This window comes from Netta rufina (assembly GCF_964035555.1).
Source record: "Netta rufina genome assembly, chromosome: 10".
Lineage (NCBI taxonomy): Eukaryota > Metazoa > Chordata > Aves > Anseriformes > Anatidae > Netta > Netta rufina.
The window spans coordinates 18,174,850-18,185,502 of record NC_140133.1 but is presented as its reverse complement, the minus strand read 5'-3'; the positions used below and the strand labels follow the sequence as shown (position 1 = coordinate 18,185,502).

Below are 10,653 nucleotides of genomic sequence, written 5' to 3'. Positions count from 1 at the left end.
TTTGCTAATGTAGTGGGGGAAAGAAAAAAAAAAAAAAAGAAACATGCTTATAATCCATGTCGGATTTTAGTAATAAACACGTTGTACTCCTGGATGAGTAACAGACAAGGATGCCCTGCCACTCAGCGAGGGGGGAAGAGATACCCCCAGCTGTTTTGTAACCTGTTATAACACCCCTGCGAGTGCCAGGACTGCTACCAGAGAGAGGGAACACACAGGGCACGTGCCAAAATCAACTCCACGCTGGGGTTATACAATCAAGAAGCGATGTCTGTGGTTGGGTTTTTTGCCTTTTTTTTCTTTTTTTTCTTTTTTTTACAGCCCAGATGATGCTTTGGGCCAACGGCAGAGGTCAGAATTGCCTTCCTTTATACAAGGGTCCCACAAGTCAGAGCAGAGCCCGGGGCTGCCTGCCAGTTTTGGCCAGGCTGCACTCAGGGCTCTGAGCACTAAACTGAAGGAAAATTTATGCAGCTACTTTTTTTTTTTTTTTTTTTTTTTTTTTTCCCTGTTTAACTCTGGGAAAAGCCTCTCATCTTCATGGTTTTGCACAACCCTAGGAAAGCAGCTGAACAGCCCTAAGCACTAAATTATGTTGCCTGGTTGCCTCCCCACAGCTCTGTCTATGAACAGACGTGGCTTTCCCCTTCCCATCTAATTGAGCATCATCTTTTTCATGCATATAGGAAAGAAGAAAAAATCCTGCTACTTCACATTTGGGGCCATCCTCACGTCACCTTCCAGTCTCTAGATCAATTCTGGAGCCCCAGCTTTAGCTTCCAAAGCTGCGCTCCAGGGCAGAGCACTGAAGCTGCTCCACCGACCACCTCGGGAGCCGAGCACTTTGGCAGGAGATGCTTAGCACTAAACACCAGGAAATCTCATGAAACCTTTGGAATCAGAAGTCTAATCAAATCTTCCCAACCAGCTCCAGCTGTCCTATTTACCAAGGCCCCTCGGGCAGCCGTAACAGCTTAGCACAATGCTCACCGCTTTGTCTCAGCGTGTGAACACACCTCAGAGGTGGTGGCTTTGGGATGGAGCAGGAGGATGAGGAGGAGGGAGAGGAAGCAGCTGGTGCAGGGAGGCTGCAGGAGCAGGAGCCAAGGTGCTGAACTCTGCCTGAGCTCCAGGGGACAGCAAGGAAACCCACAGCAGCTACACATTTTCTGTAAAAAAGAGGTGGACAAGCTGAGCACCCGCAGCAGGGAGCCTCTGCAGTCACCAGCAGGGGACATGCAAGGAATTCCTTTATTTGCATGTACAACGCAGGGTGCTGTGTGGGCAGGGGTACACGCTGACAGTTGGATCCAAAGCCCGAGGCACTGAGGGGAGCCTTCTGACAGCTTCGATGGGTTTCCTATCTGGCTGCGAGAGAACAAAGTCTCCGCATTCAGAGCAGCCCAGATTCCCACGCACAGTTGTTGATTTTAGAAAACAGCCAAAAGGGGCAGCAAGCATCTCGCTGTGTGCGCCACGCCAGGCATACGCAGCTCTCACAGCAAGCTCAGAGGCTAAGGCTGCAGAAAAAAACTCCTGTAAAACAAGCATCCCGAATTACTCACAGCCAGATACCTTCCTAGCACTGCAACGTCCTCTGTTCAGACCATTCCTTTCTCCCAGGAGCGTTCTCCTCCCTCCACGCTGGGTTCCTGCAGACCCACCTCGTCTGCTCAGCCCCAAGCCCCTCTCCCCCCACATCCCCCCTCTGCTCCTTCCTGCCAAGCTCCCCAGCTGGACCCTGAGCCTTTTTGCTCTCTCAGGACACCCACACCCTTTGGCACACCCAGACCCAGTGCCACCCTGGCCACCACACGGTGTTGCCCATCAGCTGAAAGCCTCTCCCCAGTCCCTGCTGGGGTCATCAGAGGGCGGCCGTGGTCTGCAGCCCTGCACCCAGCAGCTCTTGCCTGCAGCTTGGATTTAATCTTTCCAAGCAGCAAAAGCTTAAAAAAACATTTGCAGAGCATGGCTTCAAGCCCGGAGTGGGGAGGTTACCTGCAAGATAACGCATGTTGCCTCTTGTCCCCAACCCAGAGGATGCTGCTGTGGGGTTGCTGGCCATAGCACGGCGGTGCTCGGGTGTCTGATGAGGGGTCCTGCTTCCCAGCACGATGCAGTGTGGCACACGAGGACCGGGCAGAGCCCCAGCCCCGGGAGAGGCTGCACAGGGAGGGTGGCCCCAGGCTGGGGCTGTGCCCGTGCCAGCTGCTGCTGCTGGCCCCCACCCAGGGCGCGGGTAGCAGTGAGATCAAACAGTGTCTGACGTGAGAAATGGGGGGGAAAAATCAAAAACGATTTTCGGTGCCTGCACTTTATGTAAGAGCAATATTCACATCCGGACCTTGGGAAGCTGCTGGCTCTCTGAGCTAATCAGCCCTTTCATAACCTCCTGCTTACACAGCACAGAAGACACGTCCCGGCTGAGCCACCAGGTGTGGAGCCCCAGGACTTTGAAGCCCAGCTTATTTAAAAGTGGTCCACGGACACGAGGATGCCCCACACAGCACTGTGGGGTCAGGGATGCTTTCCAGGAGAGCACCAAGTGAGGGCAGCACAGCCCACGGCTGCGGCCGTGCATGTCCTGCCTGGAGAACCACAACCCATGCCCAAGTCCATCCTGCTGGCAGGCTGCTGCTCGAGGGGTGGCAGTCTTTGGCTGGGACAAACAGATGGAGATTGGAAAGTCAGTTTGTCATCCTCTGAAATGCATTACAAGATATTCTGCTGCCCCCAAAATAGAATGGAAAGTATAAACGGAAAATAAGCAAATGTCAGCACAAAAGAGTAAAAGAAAAGCAAACAAAGTAAGTCCCAACACTCAGTAGATTGCTATTAATCAAAACAAACAAGATGAGGACCGAACTCACTGCATACCTAAGATTATTCCAGTTTGTTAGTAAACAACCAGCTGTACATGTATTAGACCTGCGGCCCCCGTGGAAAACAATGCAAATTGTGTTTGGATTGGGAGTTAAAATTTCAGATGAGTATTTGGTGAGCAGGCTAAGAGCTTTAATATGCCACCTAATCCTCCCTCCACTAGCTTTGGAGGTGACTTTGGGCAAGTTGCTCCTCTTTTGGTGACTCTGTCTCCTCCTCTGTAAGATGGGGATAACAGTCTGTCCTCCAGAAAGTGCTTTGCCATCTGGAGATGGAGCAGCAAGAGCTGGATGTTAGGCATTACTGCCATCCCAGGACAGCCCTGCGTGGCTTTAGAGGCGTTTATTCCTGTAGCTTTTTCCCAAAATGAACTCTGAGATAAATCTAGGTTCCTAGATGGGTTTGGCTGCAACTAAGCCTTGAATGCTAGCACTTGTCTCTTGTGGAACAACATTTCCCAACCTCTGCTTTTATGCCTGTTTTCAGTTATCTTGATCTTTGTTCCTGAACAAGGGCAGCTTTCAGAGAAATGGCAAAGGAGAAGGCAAGGACAGGGTAGTACCTTCAGGCCCTGCTGGCGAAACCAAAGACCTTCCCCTGTGCTTGGCGCAGAGAGCTACGTCAAGGGAGCGTTTGGTGTGGTGGGCTGAGCCCATCTGTGAGATCATAAGGAAGAGAACAGATCCTGGTACCTAGTCCACATTGCTGACTTTCAAATGGCTCCTTTGTAGGGAAACTTTGGCATTTACAGACCCATGGGAAGCTGGGCAAACTAATCAAAACTCATCTCACACTAGTGACAGGACCCGCGGGAACGGGGTTAAGCTGAGGCAGGGGAAATTTAGGCTGGACGTCAGGAGGGGGTTCTTCACAGAGGGGGTGGTTGCACACTGGAACAGGCTCCCCAGGGAAGTGGTCACTGCACCGAGCCTGTCTGAATTTAAGAAGAGATTGGACTGTGCACTTAGGCACATGGTCTGAACTCTTGGGTAGACCTGTGCGGTGTCAAGAGTTGGACTTGATGATCCTTAAGGGTCCCTTCCAACTCAGGATATTCTATGATTCTATGATTCTATGATTCACACCCCAGCCAAACGGCCTTTCAAGGGACAAACTCTCGCTGATTATTTTTTAAGACCTACAATAAAATCTGGAAGCAACAAAAAGAATCATTCCGTCTCTCGATGCAATGCTGGGAATGTGAGCCCAGAGCAGCCAGTGCTGAACATGTCCCCGTACTCCTGCTCCTGTTGCACTGCCATAAAGGCATCTCAGAGCCCCAGCCCAATCTCTGTGCAGCAAAGGAGGTTCCTGAGGAGCACTGAGAATCACAGAAATTGTTTTCATAACTTTAAATTTGCTGTAGGGCATCATGTTGGGTGTTAATTCATGCACTCCTATTGTACTTCCTAGGCATTATAAAACTGGCTGATTATACAAGCCCAGCCTGGTGCCCGCACATGTCTCCAAACGCTCCTACCACCCCTCGCCCGCGTCCCCATTAGATAACCTCAGTTTTGTAACTGGTCTCCTCGCCACCTCCCCTTCCAACACCTGGTCACCTGGAGACTTTAAAAAGCACCTGAGCGGCAGCCAGCTCCATGAGCTCTCTTCACGAGGAGATTTTCCTTTCTGGAAACATGCCAGTGTCAGAAGAGGGCTTTGCTCCAGTGCCCCCGGCCACTATGCCCGAGGAGCCCCGGCACACAGACTTCCAGCTGGTGCGAGTCAAGAGCACGTGGTGCAGGATCAAGAAAGGAGAAGCCCTTTCTGACTGTGAGGACAAGATAACTCTCTCTGAAGCCAAAATGTAAGTATAGGAGCCCCTGTTGCTCGTTTGGTGCCAGCCAAAGAGCGCTGTCACCCTGGTGGGATGTGTTTCAGACAAACCCTCTGTGAGCCACTGCAGCTGAAATCCATCACTAAGCTTACACTGCTTTGGCTTTAAAACAAGTGCCATTCTTGGCATGAATTGGTGCAGTTACTGAGGCCATTTTATCCGCCGCCGAATTTCTGTAGATGGAAAGGTTCTTTAAAGTACTGAACAACTTACGTGGGTACTCCTGAAGGCTGCGATTGTCTTCCCACTCCGATTTGTACATGAAATCTTTGTGTGCAAAAGCTCATATGGAGGCTTGCGAGAAGGCAGCTGCAGGTAACTGGGATGGGAAAAATAAACACGTCAGTGAAAGTCAGGGACAGGAGAGATACCATAATGTGTCTCTGAAACTGCAGAGGTCACCTAAGGCTGAAGTCTTCCCCCAGAGATGCACGCAGCTCTTTGCTGGTATTAAATCACTCCAGTCAGCGATCCTTTACTTACAGGAGGCTCCTTTCCTAGAGCATGCAGCCCCATTTGTGTTGCAGGTCTTCCTTAGTATGGCTGTATTTTGCAGGTCAGAATTTTTCTTGTATTTGTAAAGTTCAGATTTTAATTTCTTCAAGCCTAACCCTTTTCCCAGGCAGGTCAGAGAAGAAGGATGAGCAGCTGTGTGTGAGCATTTACCAGACAGAGCTGCAGGAGGTAGAACAGGGCTTCAGTAGACCCAAGGCAGTCTGCTGCATCTCAGTCTACAGCAGGATGAACGATGGGCCAGAGCACACCCACAAAACTCCCTGGCTGAGATATTCTTCAACAAGGGGATGCTCAGCTGCAAATTCTCTGCTATTTTCATAGAGCAGAGGGGCTGAAACGGGTGCTAGTTTTGCCACTCAAAGCCAATTCCCCCAAGTAATACTCAAAATGGTCCTGTCTCTTAAGGGTCATGTGCTAGAGATGGATGCAAATATTGTGAAGTTACAGCATTGAGGTATATGTGTGATGCATTAAAATGTACATGATGATGTTTTTAGTAATACTCTAGAAGAAACTTTTTGGAAGGTCTAAATCTACAAATCTTCACCATTTTTCTTCAACACCTAAAGTTAGGGCCAGATTTAGAGGCAATTTGGTGTCAAAGAAAGCAGAGACACGCCTATTAGACCTCTAAGGGGAAGGTCAGGCATGTGGAAAGAAATTGGGCATGTAGAGAAACCTGGTTATCCAACGAGCCATCAACTCATTCAAAAAACAAACCAAATATTCACAGAAACTTTTGATTTTTATCCAACTGCAGCTTAAGATGAGGTCTCATAAAATATACTTTGTGGTTTCATTCTTTCCTTTTTTATTCCTCCTTTTCCTTTCCATGTCCACTCCTGATTCACAACAAACTGAAACTTTTTTACTTAACTCTTCCCCGTGCTCCCTCTTCCCAGCAGCAGAAGTAATATCTAGGTTTCAGGGCGATGTTCTTCACTGTTACCAATAGATACTGCATGTTAATTTCATAGGATTTTTATCCATCCACCCGCTGGTATGGAAATCTTACTCAACTCCCAAGGCCCTTTCTGTCCCTACCTGGGTGTATTTCCTATTCCTATCATATTTATTTTGAGATAAGTTGATCCACTCTTATAGACATACAGGAGATGCTATTTTGTTTGGAGTTCTGCATATATGTGGGGGTGGGGGTAGGTAGACAGGAATAAATCAACTCTTATCACCAAATCTACAAGGGAGAGGATGATTCCTTCACAAACTCTTTGAAAAATTTGAGAATCACCTCCCCACTACCTTCTAGGAAACCAAAATTATTGGTTTGGGGTTTTCTGCTGCTTTGACAAATGGGTAAACTGGAAGGGAAATGATTTATTTCTCCAGCCCTTCTAGTTCTGTATTATCATTGCCATGCAGAAGTTCAGCCTGTTGGCTTTTCACCAAGAAGTTGGCAGCCCTGCACCTTTGCAGCACACAGGCACAGACCCCATGCATTTCAGGAGGTGGCCGGGGGTGGGGAACAAGTCCAGATGTGCAGAGTACAAAAGAGGAGGATAATGATTACAAACCATGTTTTCTGATCCCTCCCAGAGGTGAATGCGTCTCCAAGAGTGGGATTTCCTGGACAATCGAAGCTCCCATCTATTTTTGCTACAAAGTGGTAGAAACGTTCGATATTCTGGATCCCTCTAACACCACTCTCCTCTGGGGTCACATCACTGACCCCCAGCAGCTCGAGGTAGCCACTAGCAGCAAAAAGAGGCTGAGGCGCTTCATCGTCATAGATGAAGTAGTTGATGAACTTTACGGCTCCAAAGTCAGGCAGTACTTTGAAGAGAATGACGTTCAGCACAAAATCCTCGCCCTGCCGACCACCGAAGAAACGAAATCCATGGACCTGGTCTTGAACATCCTGCAAGAAGTGCAGAACTTCAGCATCGACAGGCGAACGGAGCCCATCATCGCCATCGGAGGTGGCGTCTGCCTGGACATCGTGGGACTGGCTGCGTCCCTCTACAGGAGACGCACGCCTTACATTCGCGTCCCAACCACCCTCCTCTCCTACGTTGATGCCAGCGTGGGAGCAAAGACCGGGGTGAATTTCCTCCAGTGCAAGAACAAGCTCGGGGGCTACACTCCCCCAGTAGCTAGCTTCCTGGACAGGTCCTTCATTCAGAGCATCCCTCGGCGACACATCTCCAACGGCCTCGGTGAAATTTTAAAGGTAGGAGCTTTTGCTTCTGCAGTTTTTAAACGTTAAGTATTGGTAAGGTGTCCATCAGCACCCACAGCATTATGGACACGAGGGTGGGTCAGTAAGGCTGCATGAGGACTTTTAACTCTCACTGAGCCTACACATAAGTTTTTACAGCTGCCAAATTTGTCAGAATATCCCTTACACACGCAGTACCTACTGCTGACTCTGCAGAGTAAACACCACAACTCAAGACCAGACACAGATGCACAACCATGGAAGGAAGAGAAAGATCCATAGCACACTTACATGAGCTGCTGGCAGACAATTCCAGGCTCATTATACTGGGGATTAATAATCTGCAAGATCATTTGCACCTACCTCGGGGGGTATGTCAAGTGTGGTCAATCAATCTCCTGCGAGACAAATTCTACTTCTAAAATTACCTGGGAAGTGCATGGTAAATGGTTCTGTGCTTGAAGAGCTTTTAAAACTTTTGATAAAGTAGATTTCAAGCCATTCAAGTGTATTAAATACGAGTTTATCAGTAGTTTTTTCAGTACTTGCACAGTGGGAAGTCCCCAGGATATCTGAAAGCTTCTGGCAGGCACTGGGAAACCTGCTGGCCACTGCTCCCCACTGCAGGAGGGTCTAATGCCAGAGTCAGGGGGTGAAAGATCACATACTTGTAATCATTAAACCCTTTCTGAACCCCCATATTCTGTGTATTGAAGAACTTTCCCAATTTCTCTTCCCCAAAGAGCAATTGCAAGAATTAGATGAGAGTTGACCTGGAATGGCCTGGAGGTTGTGCAGGAGCAAGGAAACTTGCCCAGCAGTGCTCCCACACAACTCTGACATTTTACCATTTCCACACCCTTTTTGCAAACATCTCCACTTACCATAGCCCAAAATGCACATGACAGCACCGTGACACATTCATAGAGAGCTGCTGAATATTCACCAAACCAGCATATCCTCCCTGTTCCCACAGTCCCATATGCATGCTGGCAAGAACTGTGGCTACAGAAATACTAGTTCAGGTTGTACAGGTAGAACTTGCCCTTGTACCAAGCACGCAGGTACTCCTGCTAGCACGCAACGCAGCACTATAGTCCACTCTATCAAAACGTTCAATTTTCAGCAGCAAATACAGGAATCACATAGCTATCTTTAATTACCTCTTCTGTTTTTTCATCCTAGATGGCACTCATGAAACACAAAGGGCTCTTTGACCTGCTCAAGAGCCATGGGAAATACCTGCTGGACACCAAGTTCCAGTCTTGCAGTGGGTCTGCTGACCACAGCGATGCTGCACTGCAGACCACCAGGATTGCCATCGAAACCATGCTGGAAGAGCTGGCTCCCAACCTCTGGGAGGACGACCTGGACAGACTGGTGGATTTTGGTCACCTTATAAGCCCAGAACTAGAAATGGTGAGTGACAGACTTTATACTGCAATACCCTTTTTCAATAAATAAATAAATAAATAAATAAATAAATAAATAAATAAATAAAAGAGGTGCTCATATAGCAACATGAAAACTTTGTGCACCCAATGCACCCAATCTGGTCCTGGTGGCTAAGACGCCTTCCCCTGCCCCATTTCCCCCCATCCGTGTTCCCTATTCAGGAAATTGTTGCAGCTTCGTGCTAGGCAATTACCAAAGCAAAAAGGTGACCAGATTTCAGTGCAGAAAATCGCCAGCTGGAAATCACCAGCTCAAACTGTAACAGTGAAAAGGCAAGGAGAGCACAGCCTGTATCACTGGGGGAAAATTGCCGCTGAGGACTGAGGGGGGAGGACCAGATCTTATGCAAAATTCAGAGCTCTCCTCTCCATCCTATTGTGCTCTTCATCAGTGATTTGAAAGGGAGGAGAATTAGATTCTAGATCCCTATGGGAGATTTTGCATGCCATTAATCATTTGTAAAAGAGACCATCCTCTGCCACCCATAAATCACAAAATGCTAAGATATGTGTACTGCTACCACTGAGCTGAATGTTAATTGTCACAAGTACTTCTAGAAAAATAATGACTAGTTTCCTATTTGGCAACCCAAACCTTTTCCCCACCCACCCTTGCTCTGTTTCAGAGGGTTTTGCCGTCGTTGATGCACGGCGAAGCCGTGAACATAGACATGGCCTTCATGACGTACGTGGCCCACGTGCGGGGGCTCCTCAGCGCCGGCGAGAAGGAGCAGATCATCCAGTGCATGCGGGGCCTGGAGCTGCCCGTCTGGCACGGCGGCTGCAGCTGGGCCCTCATCAAGACAGCCCTGAGGGAGCGCCTGAAGCACAGCGGGGGGCAGCCCCGCATGCCACTGCCCACCGGCCTCGGCGTGGCAGGTATGGCAGCGAGGAGCACTGGGGACACCCCAGGGTGGGGACACATGGGGCAACAGGCATCCTGGCACAGTGACATGCTGGAGAGTGTGTCCTGAAGCTCTGGTGCTCATTACATCTCTCTTAATTTCTCAACAAACCTGCAGGGATGCAGCTCGGTTAAGGACCAAGACCCCATGCATTGCATGACTGCCTGGTGCACACGGCAGATGTGTTCACAAACCAACAGTCTAAATGCAGTGCTGGGGCAGACAAAGCAACAGTAAAAATAAGGAAAAAAAAAAAATTCCTTCTTTATATTTGGGAACAGTTCTTAAATAGTCCTTGGCAAAAGGGATTAGTGTGCCTAGAATGCCTAGAACTGATACTGGAAAACTAAATAATAACTGTCCACTGTCTTGGGTGAAATATTCTTACCTATAAGACAGTAAAAACAACAAAATAATAAAACCACTAAAGCAGAAGCAATGCATGGGACCAGGTTGCCCTCTTACATCAGTATCCAGACTGTTTCCATCAAACCTCAGTCTCTACACACTCACAAGAAGTCAGGCTCTTGCAAACTGTTTGTAGGAGCTACTCTCCCCCTAGTGAATCAGCTGTGAAAAGCTTCCCTGGATGCCCAGCTAACTACGGGTCTTATTTTACAGACATTTTCAATGACACCAGCGAGGAGACCCTGGAAAGAGCATACAAGCTGTGGGTCAGGGACTGCAAGACGGCGCTGGAGGAAGGGCCGGCTGCCCTCTGAGAGCCGTGAGACCTGGCCAAGGTCCTGCCCGTGCGTGGAGCTGCTCGACATCCTAAGTGAGCGGGCAGGACTGAATTTAAACAGGATAAACACAGCAGCACCTGCGAACCCATGAAAACTCCAGAGCTGCAGGGAGCAAGCACACTGGTGTCTGACC

The 10,653-nt window shown here is 48.8% G+C and overlaps 1 protein-coding gene across 1 annotated transcript; it reads left to right on the top strand.

Annotated features, from left to right (window-relative positions):
- Positions 1 to 4,523: 4,523 nt before the first annotated feature.
- LOC311213098 (2-epi-5-epi-valiolone synthase-like) lies at positions 4,524 to 10,496 on the top strand (the record flags this gene model as incomplete). The annotated part of the gene is made up of 5 exons (XM_084292920.1): positions 4,524 to 4,693; positions 6,794 to 7,427; positions 8,601 to 8,834; positions 9,496 to 9,748; positions 10,396 to 10,496. The coding sequence occupies 5 exons, from the start codon at positions 4,524 to 4,526 to the stop codon at positions 10,494 to 10,496; spliced, it is 1,392 nt and encodes a 463-aa protein (XP_084149046.1).
- Between the last annotated feature and the right edge of the window lie 157 nt (positions 10,497 to 10,653).